The sequence below is a fragment of the Gallus gallus genome, chromosome 2, assembly GCF_016699485.2.
Source record: "Gallus gallus isolate bGalGal1 chromosome 2, bGalGal1.mat.broiler.GRCg7b, whole genome shotgun sequence".
NCBI classification, from domain to species: Eukaryota; Metazoa; Chordata; class Aves; order Galliformes; family Phasianidae; genus Gallus; species Gallus gallus.
Genome location: NC_052533.1, coordinates 47,679,572 through 47,696,873, shown reverse-complemented (window position 1 = coordinate 47,696,873; position 17,302 = coordinate 47,679,572). Strand labels below are relative to the sequence as shown.

Sequence of the window (17,302 nt, the reverse complement as noted above, 5' to 3'; positions counted from 1 at the left end):
TATTGAGCTAAACCTGAGAAGTTTATAAAAATTTTAAATTGTTTTCCAACGCAGATTTATGACCAGTAGAAAAGGGAACGTTGTGGTAATTGTTTCACCTTAACTAATGGAACAGAATAGCACTGATACTGTAGCAGTGATAGATCGCTTTGTCAGCTCCGTTGATGATGAGCGTCATAAAAACATTGGCGCTGCCCAGGTAGTTGTGGTATTGGCTCAGTTCAGCGTTTCTCTTGCCCAGCTTGTGATGACAATGCCCTATTTAGTCTTTTTTAAGATTTGTCTAAGTGAGATCAGAGTATCAGTCTTTTGTGTTGCCACTGAAGGAGCCCTTTATAAATGCTATCCTGCTGTTTAGCAGTGCTTTAGAATTAAATCTGAAAATTCATACAGAGATAAAACATCCTGAACACCTTATGGAGTTAATTCGTACAGAGGCTAAATATTGATGCACTATGATTTGATTTTCAGTAGGTTTGAATCTTGTCTACGTAATAGTGTTACCAGTACTGTATGGTACTACAGGCAAATGAAGGACTAATAGCATAATAAGGAAATATTTTTTTCCCAAATCCTAGAAAATAAAATTATGAGTTTTAAGTAAGAAAATCCTGACAGTGACTATCATTTTCAAGTGCCTGCTCCCCAACTCTCTTACCTAGCAATGTATGGTAAGACAGAGCTACATTTTAATTTAGGTATTTGCTCATTATTTCTACTATGCAGTCTCGACTCACTGTGGGGCCTTCAGATGAGATATTAGAAATGATATATTTAATAGAGTGAGGAAAAACAGTGACACATTACCTGCTGCACACTTGATGGGAGTGGAAGTTTCTGACTCTGGCAACACAATACCAGACATGAAAAGTTCAGTTTTGCTTACAAAATCTAATCTAACTGATTAGATTAATTCAAGAGAAAAAAGAGTATGATTAGGAAAGTATGAGTGTTTTTGACCTTTTGTAGGACCTGCAGAGCTCTGTAGTATGGTTCAGTTGTACATTTGGAACTCAAGTATTTGTTTAGCCAAGCATACAGTGTAATAATGAAAACTGTGCTAACCATATTCATAGAACCATAGAATGGCCTGGGTTGAAAAGGACCGCAATGATCATCGAGTTTCAACCCCCAGTTCTCATTGTTATGTGGCTTGTATTACATGTCCTCCCACCTCTGTCCCTATGATTTGACCGAGCTCACAACAGTGGAATGAGGCAAAGCTGCCAATATCTTACATTTCATTAATCAAACCTTTGAACAAAAATGTCTTATTAAATTATGAACATACCAAATCTGCTCTGGAATTAATTTTTTAGTTATTTTAGATGTAATTAATTATGTGAAGGTTTGTGCCTGTGTAGCTTTGAATTCCCCGTTGAGATCTGTATGAGATTTATTTAGGACTACTGATACTTAATTGGAATGCTTATCCATATAGTCAGCTTGTTGACCTAATAGAATTAGAAAGAAGCAGACTTTTGCCTTTTCCAAATGTCATCCCTACTAGATTCCTTGCATTTATAAAAGGAGAAGAATGGACGAAAAGTTTCTACTGGCTCCAGTGAATCCAAATGTCAGACTTTTGTTCCACTGACCTCAGTATTCACCATCAAGAAAGCAGATGACATCTTGAATTGATTTGATTGCTCTATGTTAAGATAGTGGTGTATAGATATATGCAATGTATGCAAGACCACTGATACCCCTGATAGGCATTCTTTTTAATAAAATGCTCTTTGCATCAGGCATAAAGAGCTACATTTTGTTTGCCTACCTCAGGCACCTAACAAAGTATTTCAGCATTTGAAAAAGCAAACATTTGTTTCAAGCTTTGTCACTCATTTCACCTCACCAGCCTCACCTTCTGGTTGGCCATTGAAGAAAGCCAATTTCTCTGAAGAAGTAACTGATGAACTGATTAAGATACCCACGTCTTTCCATGGATGGTTGTGGGTCTCACCCTGCTGCCTGTATATAGCAGCACAGTGCTTCTGCATGCTGTGCAGAGAACCACATGGAAATGGGAGAAACTCTGAACTCCGGCACTCGTGCCTGAATGTGTCTGTGTTGGGACTTCCCATGCCATACACACACATTTAGCATGTTTAACCTTAAGCAGTTCCCTGAACAACTTTGCACAGCTGAAAAAATGTATGAGGCAGTCCTGGAAAGGCAAAAGACAAGGGTTGGGAAAGCGGAGTTGACTACCGAGGATCAGTACTGCTTATGCTGTTTTACTGTGTTTATAGAAATATAGCGCCTGCAGGTTACCTCTGTCCATTTGGTGCTCAGGGGACTGATCACTGTGTTAATTTTAGATGCCAAAAAGCTGGGAGAAGTAACAAGAAGTTCTCCGTGCTTTTTATACATTTAATTCAGTAGTAGTTAAATGGATGTACAGTAAGCGTAACTCCTGTGTTCTAAATAGCAATTGTAATGAGTATACTAAATGGTGTAGATCAGAAAAAAATCCGTGGAAAGAAAGAGTTTGTGAAAAACATGATGGAGACATAGAATCATTTGAGTTTGAAGGGATCCTTAAAGATCATCTAGTCCAACTCCCTTGCAATGAACAGGAACATCTGGAGCTAGATCAAGTTTCTCAGGGTGTGGTCCAGCCAGACCTTGAATGTCTCCAGGGATGGGACATCTACCACCTCTCTGGGCAACCTGTTGCAGTGCTTGACTACCATTATTATAACAAACTTTTTCCTTATTTCCCATCTAAATCCCCTCTCATTTAGTTTGAAACAATTGCCTCTTGCCCCATCAACATAGACCCTGTTAACGAATCTGTCCTTTCTTATAGACCCCCCTCTAGATATTGAAAAGCTGCTATCAGGTCCCCAGGGCCTTCTTTTCTCCAGGCTGATCAGCCTCAACTCTCTCAGCCTGTTCTTACAGGGGAGGCATTCCATCCCTTGGATCATTTTTGTGGCCCTCTGGAGGCACTCTAACAAGTCTGTGTCTCTCCTGTACCAAGAACTCCACATCTGCACACAGTACTCCAGGTGAGATCTCACTAGCACAGAGTAGAAGGGCAGGATCACCTCCCTTGATTTCTTGACCATGCTTCTTTCAATGCAGGCCAGGAAATTATTGACTTTCTGAGCTGCAAGGGCACATCAGTGGCTCATATCCACCAGTACTCCCCAAGTCCTTTTTGGCAGAGCTGTTCTCTGTCCTTTCGTCCCCCAGTTGGAATTGATAGTAGGAGTTGCTGTGACCCAGGTGCAAGACTTTGCACTTTGTTGAACCTCTTGCGGTTTTCCTGGGCTCATTGCTTGAGCCTGTTTAGGTCTTTCTGAATGGCATCCTGTCTCTCAGATGTGTCAAGTATACCACACAACTTGGTGTCGTCTGTAAACTTGCTGAGGGTGCACTTGATCCTACATTTGATGTCACTGATGAAGGTATTAAAGAGCATCAGTCCCAATACTAACCCCTTAAGGACACCACTCATCACTGATCTCCTTGCAGACACTGAGCCATAACTACTATTCTCTGAGTATGATCTTGCAACCAGTTCCTTGTCCACTGAAGAGTCCACCCATCAAATCCATATCTTTTCAATTTAGGGTGAAGGATGTTGTGGGGGGACCATGTCAAAGGCCTTGCTGGAATGCAGATAGATGACATCAATGGCTCTTCTCTTGTCCAATACAGTTACACCATCATAAAAGGCTAGGTTGGTCAGGCAGGATACGTCCTTGGGGAAGCCATGCTGATTATCCTATATCACTGCTATTTCTTCCATGTGCCTTAGCATAGCTTCCAGGAGGGTCTGTTCTGTGATATTCGTCAGAACAGGGGTGAAGCTGACAGGCCAGTAGCTCCCTTGGTCAGGAACTGGTGATTGCCTTTTTTCCCAGTCACCAAGGGCTTCATCTAATCACACTCTTATATTTCAAGGTGTTTGACTTCTAACTTTCTCTAATCTGGTCCAATGAATTCCATTATTGATTGAAGTACATTTTCTATTGTTGCTTCATCTAAAAGGAGTTTCATCTTTATTGTTTGAGACTGTTCCATGATATAGATCAAAGTACAGAAAGTTGGGATAATCACAAAAGCTCCCTTCTCTTCCAAATAAAAATTAGTGTATGTGCACACAGTCTATGTACATAATGTTGGCAACAGAATTGTCAAAACATACTGTTCAATTTTAGCTCATATTTTGGAATAAAGATTTCTGTAATCGGTTTCTTCTTTATTCATATATTCATACTCGTGCAATGCTTTTTTGCTTTAAATGGAATCTATTCTTATAGAAAAAAATGCTCGCAGATGCAATTGTTTTCATCTAGAGTATTTGGTTTTCCAGTTCTGTTTTTAACTAGGTATTTCCTGTTACAGATCATGAAAGTATGAAGTATATTTCTGTGCTCCCACATTCAAGTTAATTCAAAGAGCATATTTTCATCTCAAATCTCAGTGTTTGTCTTACCTATGCCTTACATAGGAGTGTTGTTGTTGTTTGTTTATGTTTTTTTTCTCCTATTGGAATAGGAAATGTTGCTACATTATGATAACTAAAGAAAATTTTCTTTTGTGCATCTATTAGTACTTTATACTGCTCCTCTGTCACAGGTGTATCAGATGGATTTTTTGTTTTTGTAGTTTTGGAGCAATTTGAGTTTACAAAGATTTCATAGTTCTCTGGTAATGTTTATGTTACTGTGTGAAGAGCTGGCAAAATTTGTCTTTTATCAGTGAACTCAAACGTAAGAGGTATTTCTAAATATCTGCAATGTAACTGCTATGTGAACTATGATCAGATTTTGGAAAACTGAAAATGTGTCTTCTTGCTAAAACTTATTTCTGTCTATACTTTGTACTGGGTTACTTTACCTCTTACTGTCTGCTATGACTTCTCTCATACAAGACTATGAAACAAACTTGACAAAACTGATCATCTTTTTGTTTTGTAGATGCCCAGAGCTGGTTCCTTTTTCAGATTAGGCTGGTCTCTGCACAACAGTTATGTTTATGTTTGTTCAGCACATACGTCTGTGATAAAAGCAGAACAGAAATTAATGAGGTCACACACTGCACCATCTTTTTAATGTATAGACCTGTGTACTTCACTATAGATAACAAAAATGAGATGATTAAATTTAGGAATTATTCTAGTCTGGAAGTTTAGTCAAATGCAGTAAAGTCTTGAAAACCTCACTTCGATATAGCGTTGAAGGTAGCCTCTTATTTTGCTCCTCAGGTGCAAAGTCATGTTACATTTTCCCATCAAGGAAATGAACTTTTATTAAAATACTCAGCAGACTTCGGGAGCTATATGCTGTTTAAGAGAGTGGATTACTCAAATCCTAGAATGCTGCAGATAAAATGTTGCATTTTTTTTTATTTTATGCTTTTTCATCAGGTTTGGATTTTTCAAGGGTTCTCACTAGGAAAAAAAATCAATTTTATTCCCTCCAGATGTTTTTTCTAGGGATGTTGTTTTTCTGAGCATCTCTAACTTAGATATGACTTGATGCAATTTACATGGTATCATTTACATGAAAGCTTTCCATGCCTGAGCTTCATTCGTTGGCTTTTAGAGCCCTGATCTCTTTCTTTTGAAGGTTGAGAAGTGAGACTTGTGAAGTCTCTGCCTACCTGTTCATGTACAGCTCTAATGTCTATCCGCAAAGCAGACATCATCAGTTCAGGTAGGGAAGGAACTGACCGTACCTACTGCTATCTGTGGCTATTACGTTGCCTCAAATTTCTCTGCTTTGCAATCCCACTTTTTTAGCTGACTTTTTTTCTTTGGTTTCTTCATGCTTGTGGATGTTTGGGGAAGGTGAGTAACCATTTGAGAAGTTGGTCACCTGCCATTTGAGTGACATCAACCTATTTTTTCTCATGCTCATGAGTAGGGAAAGTCAGTCTAAAATGCATTCATCAGAACTGCTTTTCTTCTTCTATCTTCTTTCCATTCTGCCTCTTAGATTATTAACTGTTGTTTTCTCAGTCTGATTTAAATTTATTTATTTGGAGAAGGAAAAAGCACAGCTGTGTCTTATTAGGTTTATACATCTAAAAACCACTCATTCAAACAATTTTTCTTTTCTCTAAACAGAAATTATCTTTGGAAAAAAATGTTTTTTTCAAGGCCACTCTGCATTAGATGTTTGCCTGATAAGCAAAGCCTTTTCTCAAAAGAATGATGTCTCATCAGCACAAAGGGTGAATACCTTTTAACTCACTTTTCTCTTATCTGAAATTCTGTATAGTTTTACATTCTCTCATCTTGTCCTGCAGGATCATACACTTATGACAACCGTTTGTTGTGTAAGAAGTGGTGCTATTCATAGACAGGTGGTTTGCAGAACTGAGGCCCAGGCTAGTGTTCTTGTTCTAGTTTTTCTGTAAATATTTATTCTTGGCTTATTCTTTACACATGGAAGTGTTTTAAGACAAAGTCCTTGACTACCACTAGAGAGCTGTTTTTAAGATATGTTATTCTAACCATTTAATATTTCAGCCTTCATAGCTGTTTTAATACTGTGTACCCTGACTCTGTAGTTTTGTGTTATGTTTCAGTGAAGTATATATAACTATGTTTTTTTGAAGTGAAGAGTAAAACAAAAAATGATAGGAGAGCAAAGAAAAGTTCATTCAATTTAATTTTGCTTTAATTTTATGTGAAAAGCATTAACTGTGAGGTGGTCAATTCTACCAATTTAAAAAATATGTGTATCGTTTCCTTATAAAATATTAGATCTTTTCTATATGTGTCCTCTTTACCACATTCAGATATCTTAGTGAATGCTGTAAATGCCAGGCTTAGCCTGGGCAGAAGTTCGAAAACCTATGTCAGAAACAGATCTGGGTAGGAAAAGTAACTGGATAGACTCCATAATTAATGAGGCTCCCTGTATAATTCCATAGATCTGATTTAACAGAAATTTGGGGTGGATGGTGTTGTTTAGGGGTTGTTTTTTTTTGGCTCCTCCTCTACTTCACATTGGTCAAGTTGGTCAAGAGCTTGCCTGGAGACTTCTAAGAACATTCACAGCTTTATAAAGCAAAGCATATTGCAAGAAAGTAATTTAATAAAGAGTAGAAGACTCATTTCAAGTTTTCCGTTACTCGCTTGTATGGATTAATTTGCCTCACTTGGATTAGATCAATCTAATTATAAAGCTACATAGCAGGTAAAGGAAACCGAAAAAAAAAATCACCTGATACTAATGCACCTTCTTCTCACTTTAAATTATTTTGTCTGTTTGTTTCAAATTTCTTTTTAACAGAAAAGCCTTCTGGCCACAAAGTATAGTAATCTGTTACTTCACGAGTCAAGGAGTTGCTTTTGAAAGATGACTTCTAATTCTGTAGGTACAAATTTATACCTGCTATTTAAGAACATGGATGTACTTTGGAACTCAGCCAGCCAGCCACTGGATTGCACCTCCTCTGTAGGTACCTAGGTGACTAAACCCCTTAATTTGGTCCTCCAGTTAACTTCAAAAGTAAAATTCCATTAGATTGAAATCGTCAAGTTTGAAATGAGAATAAAAAATGTTACTCATTTTTTGCCCTTTAATGTTTTTCTAAAGCTTAGTTTAATGTTGTTTACCAAGCTTTTATTGCTGTCTCCACTGGATTTAGCCTTGATAAAACATAATTTTATTAGTAGATTTCACTGACGTTATAGTTTTTGACATTTCTTATTTTGGATGATAATGCTGTATGAAAAGGTCTCTGTGTGTGGCACATTTAACTGTGGTAAAATTTTACTTTCCATTTGTATTCACATATTTCTATTTTCTGTCGCACAGGTAGTGTGTTAAATGGAATAAATGGTTGCAGTGATATTTTCAGAGTTGCAGTCACTGTTTTACTGGTGTGCTTTATGCATGTTGGAAGTACGTCTTTTTGAAAAGAGAATAGCTTCTTGTCTTCAGTGTGCCTGATTCATAACCCATTATGTCCTGTACTAAACATAGCGTTTCTCATCTATCCTGAGCTAGTTCCAGGAATGTGTTGTGTAACATCTGGCGCTGGACAACCAGAGGCCTGGTCCTGAGTGCCTGGAAATTATTTCAGCAGAAGCTGAGGTCTCCCAGAACCTCCCAGGCTGTGCTCGGTGCTGCCCGCCATGGAGCCTCTGCTGGCTGCCCATCTCATGTCAGGGCACTTTTGTACCAGCCAGGAGTATGGTGTTAAGCCAAAATTTGCATTCTTACTGTTGTTTATGCATGTCTGTTGCTGTTACTGGACCAAGCTGGAAAGCAGTTTTCTCCTGAGATATAAAAATGGGTTGCCAAAAACAAAAACTGTATCTCCAGCTTTCTCTTGGATTTACTTTCTCCCTATTGTCTTTCTCAATATTCTTCCTTTCTAACACTTTGTAGCAGATTATTATTCATCAGGCTGCATTATTGCCAGTTGCTGGCTTGTTTCACACAGGCAGTGCCATGAACAGTGAAATGTGGGACTGCAGTTACAGATAAATATTAGTTGAGATACCACAGAGAATTTCTTATTGAGACAAGCTGTTGTCTTTCTTTTCTTCTAGTCTCTCCTTTCTCTTTCTTTCTTTCTTTCTTTCTTTCTTTCTTTCTTTCTTTCTTTCTTTCTTTCTTTCTTTCTTTCTTTCTTTCTTTCTTTCTTTCTTTCTTTCTTTCTTTCTTTCTTTCTTTCTTTCTTTCTTTCTTTCTTTCTTTCTTTCTTTCTTTCTTTCTCATTTCAGATCTTTATTTTAAATTTCATTCTTTTAAATCTTTTTGTTGCACATTCTATAGTCTGTTGAAGCTAGCTTTTTTTTAATTAAAAAATAATAAAAAAAAGAAACCCAGTGTTATGATCTCTTTTCCTTACATAATGGGGTATTTTCATGTCTTAAATTTATAAAGGGTTTTGTCATTACGGACACCAGAAAATGATGCATTGGACTAATATTTTCCAAGAGCAACTTAGGTATTTGTTTTTTAAATGAAGATACACAGCAACTTATCTGTTTATTAGATCACAAGAAGTCTTCATGACGCTGTTCTGAACTAAAAATGTGATTGCTTTCACAGTGTCTCTTTTCTAAATGAAAGATTTGAGACACCTGTTTTGGTGTTTAGGGACTTAGGAGGAACGGACAAATATTGTACGAAATCACTAGAGAGCTTGTGCTCTGCTTTAGCCCTAAACATGCCTTATATGCACCAACTGACATCTGTTGGACTGAAAGTTCCCCTCAGTTCCCCTGAATTTCACTGAGTCAGTGGGGATGCGTCTGAATGCTGTGCAAGTCCTTTGCAAAACCTGATCCTTTGGGCATTTCGTGAACATTAGTAAAATCCACTTATGCTGCTTCAGAGCAAAACTCGAACCTGACAGCTATATATTTTAAAAAAACTCAAACAGGAGAAGGGATACATTAAGGGAGAACTCTGCTTATTAAGTCACCTTTCTCCTGTGCAGAGCTGATCCATTCCAACTGCATACAGATGCTTAGTAAGCAGTCCCTGTTTGATAGAGGAAGAGATGCTGTTCCAACAGGTACAAGGCACATTTATTTATTTATTTACAGTGGACTCTTTATTCTGAAGATATTTTGTTGTCATCCTGGACTATAAAGACACATGACCAGACATTTGCTTTTTTGGTGTTTCAGCCCCTAAGTTAATGATTTTTAAGTAGGTATTCTGAATTTCTCTTGAAATTCCAGTTCAGCTTTTAGCACATTGACTTTCCAGCATGCAGAATCAAATTTAGATTAAATTTACCTACTATGTTTTTGTCTCTTGGTTTTGCAGCCCGACCATTCAGGCCCAGATTCACAAGTACGTTTAGGGTCCTAATTTCTCTTGGATTTGGGTTTTATTCTTGCATGTATGCATGACTGCATATGTCTATGGAATGCTGAAAATGTGTTGGAGAATGGATCTTTGGGAAGGATCTGAATGACAAGCAAATGGGTAACTGGCTTCAAGGTGCTGATGGAGAGAGTCACTTCTCAGAGGTCTGTACTGAAGGTGGCAGGAATACAAGAGAGGGAAGGAAATTCTGTTTGGGGCGCAGAAATGAACAGTGAGGGCAGCAGAATTTGTCTGAGAAGAAAAATGTGAAAAGACAAAGCTCATATGGATTTCTTTCAGCTTTTCCATTGCTGAGCTCTGCCTTGTTTTGGTTCATAATGATTTTCCAAGTACAGCATACTTAAAAATAAATCAGTATTTTCATCAGAGTTTATGCATTTGCAATCCTTATTCTGTTTTTAAAAAGCAGCTGTTGAGAATCACTCATGATTGCTTACATTTTTTGTGCTTTTTTTCTGATAAGTTATAGCTGTCTCTTTTTGCCAGCTAGTTTTCACAACAACTTCAGAATTAGACTTGTAAAACTATTAAAATATAGTTGACAAGCTGAACTAATAATTCTTGTGGTTTTGAACTTGTACTTCTTTTGTTCTGATCTTAGTTCAGACTTGGATTTAGGCTGACTGATCTGCTGTGTAGACCTATGGCCTTCAACACAAGGCACTTAAAATGCTATGGTCATACACAGTGTCCAAAAAAATTAACTACAATGGAGGATAAACAAATAATCTATTGGAAAAATAGTTTGTTTTTTTAATAATTATTTATGGAGCAGCATAAATTAGCTTGAAGATAATAGCTTTTGCAAGCTGTTCTTTGGATTTTTGTCACAGCTAAAACTATGCTTTTTGATGCATTAAGCACGCAATGAAAAGCTTGCTATATCTCTATAGCTCTGGGTAACTTTCTATCGTGGTCTTGTCATTCTAGATGCATATGTGATGCATTACTGAGCTACATGGAATTAAAAACTAAAAAGGATCCTCTACTTTCATCTTTTCCTAAGCTATACACTATCATCAAGATTATGTGTTTTTATATTTATGGTCTTATGTAAGGAAGAGGTCTTTGTTCCTGTTAGTTCAAGAAATGCTGTACAATCAAGGTATGCCTTGGTGCTGCAGTCTTTTGCAAGAAGCCATGTGGTTGAGGTTTGACTGTAACATCTGTACGTTTCTTGACAATTATGTTACTATGAGTAGCAGCCTCCGTGGCAAAACTGAAAAAAAAAAGCCAACATAATTTGTCTTTAAATTTAGCCTGAATAAGTAACTAAAAATTACTCAGATAAATTACTTTATATATATATATATATATTTGAAAATGTTGGTGCAAGATTTGTAGTGCACTGTACTGACTTGAAATTTGTCCTTTTCAGTAGTGATGCGTGCCCTGTCCGATTTTATGTACATGTGCTCAACAAGCCATTCTGCACTTCTTGTGTGTCTAAGGAGCATAAAGGGAAGACTGTGTGATGGACTGTGACATGTGGCAAAGGAAAAAAGGGCAAATCAGCCTGCCAGTTTACTTCAAAAGATGTGTCCATTCTCTGTATCTCCAATAGATATGGATATTGGAGATGTCTGTAGATATCTTAAAACAGCTTGTGTTTTCCTTCATGTTTGGTAGTGGCGCAATTTGAAGGATGCCTGGCATTGAAACCAGAAGAATTCTCTGTATGTAAAAAAAAATGCTGAGGCTTTCATCCTCTTGCTTCAAAACTTGTTCAGTGTGGCCTTTTTTTTTTTTTTCAGTGAAGTAGAATACAGTAGAAGCTTACTTTTAAGCCTCCTCTGATTGTTAAGTCATCACACTTCATAGATTAAATACAGATGTCAATATATTGGATATTCGTGAATATAGTGAAAGGAGATATTCCTCAACTGACTGAGTTTTGTCATCTGCCTGATTGTGTAAGCCTTACTGACAGATATTCCTAAACTTATGGTATTGATTCAGTAATTCCTTTTACAGGTGGAAATTTCTTGAGCTTATTTTTAACTCTTACATCAGATGTTGCAAACAGTCACAGCCAAATAAAAAAGAGAATAAATAGCTTTTTACTAGCTAACAATTATGAGAATTGTTAGCTTTTGTAGTCTCCTTTTGTAGTCTAATGTTTATTGTGCAAAGATTGCAGAGCAGGTTTTTCAATCATCCCACTTCATAATGTCACTTAAACCACTGAAGCTGTTGGGATACATGTTATGATGGAAATAGTAGCATGGGGACCCAATTCAGCAGTCATCCATTTTGATTGCAATATTCAGGCAGCCAAAGTCAATGGGTTTCCAGAATGTTTTAATATTCACAGACTGCCATACTGAATAGGAATGGATTTATGCATGTGGTTATTTCATGCACTGAGTTTGAATTTAAGGCTGGAACAGTTCTTCCGGATGTGCAATCCCTCTCTATTTGCACTGCTATTACAATCTGAATGATAAATATATTCCTACGTAGTTGCAGCATTAATTACATATTTACCTGAAATTATTGGCTCCAAAACAGAAGAAAAGTAGTAGTCAGTTAACAATAACCTTTATGTCAGATTGCTTTTCTGTTGTCTGCAATGTCCAGGGTTCTTCAGCCCTCTGAACTCTAATATTAAATATTTGAAACAGCAAGTATGTCAGACACCAGCAAGAATTCATACAGACCCCAGAGATTAGAATTTTCATGTGGAAATTATTTTTCTTCTGTTGATGGGTAACCTCCTGATATCATCCAACACTCAGATGCTCTCAAAGGCCTGGTGACAGCTTCCTGTCAGAGTTCCAGCCCATTGCCTGTCTATTATATTCCTGTGCTAGCACTGTAAACTGCTACTGAAAAATACTTAAGGCAGGGAAGTGCTTTAATGAGAATTTAACCTGAATCACACTGTTCATGACCACGCTGTCTGCTTAAATGCCATGAGTGAGGGATTAGAAGATTTACACTGGCTGTTGCTTTTCACTCTATGGTCAAAATAGAACTGGTTCAAGAAGAGTAGCAGGAAAGGCAGTTAAGCCACCTGCTAAAGTCGTTGCTTGGACCAAGACTTGCAAGGCAGCTTCTCAGAATTCACTGCATACTTTCATAAATGATATTGTGTTGACATTCAGTTTCTCAGAAGTTCCAAGTGTTCCTTGGCTTTGCTTTGGGCCTCGCAGCTATTTGCAGCTCCTGCAGAACTTTAAAAGCTTTCCACGGGGACTCTGTGTGTACAGTTCATGCAAACCAGTTTGAAACCGTGAACCCTCTGCTTGTGCTTTAATCACACTGCAAATTTCATTTCTATTGTAATGCTACTTGAACTTTTTTTTTCCTGGTAAAATTCCAGCCTCATAGCATGGTGCTAGCAATGAAAAATTTTTGCAGTCTGAGCCTTTGGTAAGAATCATAGAAGAATCACCAAGGTTCGAAAAGACTTCTGAGATCATTCAGTCCAAGAAGCTGGTGTTGAGAGGAAAGATGGGTAGTTTGAGAAATACTCCATCCACTTGTATTGTGAAACTTGTAACAATTTCAAAGAGAAACACATCTGTTGAAAAAAAATGGTTAAGTTTATTCTTTGCAGTACAGCTTTTTTTTTCCCTAGTATTTAATGATAAACAACCCAGTACTCCTGAATTATTTCAGTTGATGACAATGGGACACTGATAACTGGGGCTTTAAGGCAGTGACTCTTATTTCTGTTTCAGTTTCTTTTTGTTACTCTTTCTGTGTATGACTGGATATTGTATGTGATGCAGTGTCAGCCTCTAAATAAAAGTATTAAAACTAGCGATTTCAAAGTTCAATGTACTGTAAAAGAAATGTCTGGACCAACTCTACTGTTTTATCCAACAGCTCCACTGTATCTTGAAGCTTTGATTTTCCTTTAGACATTGTAGTTCCTTACTAGATCTAGGTTCACAACTAGAGCATGCCTCATACATTCCACCTGTTGTAAAGTTAAGTACCTTTACAGCTTAAAAAAAAAAAACTGCTTTTCTCCTTTCTACAAAAAGTGCAGCTGGGATTTTGGGTGTGGGAGCCCTTTCTTTTCTTCTCTCTCTCTCTCTCTCTCTTTTTTTTTTTTGCAACTCAGAATGGTCTGTGTATGGTAATATTAATTGGCAAATGGAGAAGAGCTGTATTTTGGATTGGTTGTTTATAATTCCACCATCTTAAAAGCTACTTTTTCCATTCTCATCTTTCTGTCAAAGCCACTGTTTTTGACAGTACTTTGTATTTTCCAGGGCAGCCAGTTCCTTTCTGTAAAAAGCATTTTGCGATTGGAAATCAAAATGCCATTTACGTACGTTCTTCCTTAGTTGTAATTTGTTACCATGTTAAAAAGAAACAACAAACAGAGAAAAAAACAAACACCAAAAAGATCCCTGAAAACCTCTGCAAAACAACAACAAAAGGAAAAGCGCTTCTCTGATCTTTCAATACCAAAGAACTGAGTTACATGAGTAACTTGGAAATTTCTTTCGATCATACTTAAAGAAAATAATCTTAGCTGGCTGATTTTACTTGCTAATAACTTTTGTATGCTTTCTGACTTTACTGTCCATTTGTAGGTACTAATTTTGTGCAGTAAGTTGTAAGAAATACGGTAATCCCAGTAGCACATCATTCTTGATATGGTGTCAGTGTAAATCTTTTTTTTTTTTTTTTTCCAGAAATGAACTGGCAAATATTGCTCTGGATGCAGTACATTCTTATAAAGTTTAATAGGGTGGCTACTATAAGTATTTCGCAGCTTAAAACAATATTTTACTTTTTAGACCTGCCTGCTGGCTTCAGGAAATCTGAACCTGTGTTTGCACTGAGTTGAGAAGCCTCAGTGTAAGGAAGGGAGAACTGGTCTTTGCAATAACCTCTGAGTAGCTCATAAACTAAAGCTGAGAGTGCCTCAGCCCTAGCGCCAGCATACCACCCACAGGAATTAGGATTGGTTAGCCTAAGTGTATCCACTTAAGACTGCTAGAATCTACTGAAGTAGGGGTGCATTAGGATAAGTAGATAAAATTGTGCAACTCATTGCGGAAGATGGCTGATTGGTCAGGCGCAAGCATGCTTATATTGCTTTTATATTTCTGATAGAGGTGATGTGGTCATTAATTGAAAATTGTCTTATTAGATTTAAAGGTAAAGAGAGACCCTGAAAACATTAACTGTGGGCCTGTGGTACGTATCTCCTTTAATAAATAACAAGAGTTTGCACTTATGTAACAAAATGCCTTTCATCTGAGTGACATGAAGATTTATAGAGGTGGGGAGTTGTACTACATTCATTTCAGTACAGGAGGACCTGAGCTATATTGATTCTGAAACTGACACAAGGTCATGCAGAAAGTCAGGATCAGAATTAAGTTTTAGAGTCTAGACAATTTTCTTAAAATTTTACGTCAGGCCAAATAAAAATAGTTATTTTCCCTTCAGAACTGAGAAGAGCTGTACGACTCGTTTCTACCAGTCTTGATGCTGTTGTGCTGCTGCTGACCAGTGGAATTATGTGTGTAGTAATACTTTACAGGGCTGAAAGCTTCCTTCTCTGTAGTAGTTCAGAGTAGTTCGCTGTTGACTGCAGCATATCTAGGTTCTCACCCAAATGTGAGTGTGGTTCAGGAAGCTGTCTGCTCTGTGTTTTTCAGAAGCTACTGCTCCACTTTTAAGGTGAAGATAAAATTATGAAGCTTATCTCTTGAAACGAGGAAGATTGTTTCCAGAACCACAATATCCAATTATTTTCCATGATGCTGAGGAAGCTTCCTCTACAGAGTGCATTCAGGTGAACGGTGATTTTGAGTGCTGTTCTGATGCACTCTGTTTCTCAGGCATTTTTAGAAAAGAAAACACAAATTAACTCAGTGTACAATAAATAATCCCCATTTATATTGCAAAATCTATATAAATACTGTATCTTAGTTTTGCAAGTATCGGTTTTATTTTAAAGTGGATTGTGCTAAGAATTGGACATTTGTTACAATTTCATTCAAATTTTTGGAGAGATTCTAAGGTCAATAGCTTTATTTTGCTTTCTAGATATTATTACTTCTGATTTTTTTTCTAAAGATTTGCATTGTGCTCTGGAAACGTAATCTGCTGCAAATTTAGTACAGTAGAGATTGAATTTTTCTAATGCAAAAAGTCTGCACACACCAGAAAATAATGGGATTTGGGATGTTTGTCATGATCTTCTTGCTAGATCACCTCACACCACAAAGTGCATGCTCTATTAAGTCACCTTATTATCAGCTGTGGAAAAAGGGAAGTCATATTCGGTGCTTCCAGAAGATTAATTCTTGATTTTTGAGGTTTTTCTGACTTCAAGGATGCTTTTTTAATCAAAGACATTTGTGTTAGCATGGCTACTCATTCAGTTCAGCCAGCTGTTTGTAGAGTGTGTACAAAGCAGAAGATTAAGTCCAAGAACCAAAAGTTTCAGTGGTTTTTCTGCACCAGGTATTGGTGTCCACTGACAAATACCTTGCTAAGAACATTGGCTTTGGTCACGTGGTTATCTTATTTCTTCTGACAATCTCTTTCTTGTCCTAGAGGTAGGCAGTTGACGACATATAGGAAGCTGAAGTTCTGAGAACTGCAGTAATATTTTGAGATGTTTTTTTTTTTTTTTTTTTTTTTATGTATAGAGAGTTCAGTATCTTATCTTTTTTCTTCTTAAAATCTCACCTCAGATTTTTCTTCTGCTCAAGGTGAAAATTCAAAGCTTTTTTAACTTGCTTAGATATAATCTTCTAATATTTCTGAGTAATAATCATACTCTCTCCCTTTCTATTTTTCATTCTTTTTTTTTTCTGTAACAGTATTTGGAAGCTGGGTACTTTTATCGTGACTTCTTTTACAATCATGGAATATTTCCTGTACAATGGTTTTTCATTTGTTATTTCATCATACCAATCTTTCAGAGAAATCCCATTCAGCAATTATGTCCCGTTGTGTCCCATTTGCTTATTGTTGATTTTAAGGTGTTTTTTTTTTTTTTCTTCTTCTTTCTCAATTATTTCAAAGTTTTACTCATTTCTAACAGTGGAACATAGGAGTCAGGCTGTAATTGGGTTTATTTGTCAAAGGAGCTCTCTTGAAAACACAAACATTTGCAAATTATAACCTATGATATTCATATTATTTTGCTGTCCAGCATGACTGCAGAAAGGGTAAATCCAGCATCAGAGCTAGAAAGGGTAAATGGATGAAGACACAGTAAAAGGATTTTTAAACGTGCATTCACTGAAGACTGACCATTTACTTGATTTGTCTCCTTATTTCAAGAAGCTAAATCTGGCTAGGAGATTATATTACTACTCTCCGTTACAATTCCATTCATTTCTGCCTTTCTGGCTGCTATTTTCCTCATGTGAGGTCTGATTCAGGAAAATCTTCTGTGTGTCTCCCCTTTGTTTATGAATACACCCAAGATGGTGTTTTCAGGAAGACTTACAAGCGTGTGTTTGAGTCCATTCAGTAGTAATCTCTGAGTGAGA

At 37.0% G+C, this 17,302-nt stretch overlaps 1 protein-coding gene across 17 annotated transcripts in view; it reads left to right on the top strand.

Moving 5' to 3' along the window:
* The window catches only part of BBS9 (Bardet-Biedl syndrome 9), a 304,545-nt gene that overhangs the window by 192,325 nt on the left and 94,918 nt on the right, over positions 1-17,302 (top strand). For 8 of the 17 annotated variants that reach the window (XM_025147546.3, XM_040690179.2, XM_025147548.3 and 5 more), the window contains 2 exons: positions 6,086-6,192; positions 7,260-7,821. The exons of 7 other annotated variants lie outside the window; for them this stretch is intronic. In XM_025147546.3, coding sequence (XP_025003314.1) covers positions 6,086-6,192; positions 7,260-7,322 — 170 coding nt within the window. In that variant the 3' untranslated portion in view covers positions 7,323-7,821. Of the gene's footprint in view, positions 1-6,085; positions 6,193-7,259; positions 7,822-17,302 lie in introns of those variants that run through there. 2 more of the 17 variants (XM_046938136.1, XM_040690178.2) reach the window with 1 other exon arrangement.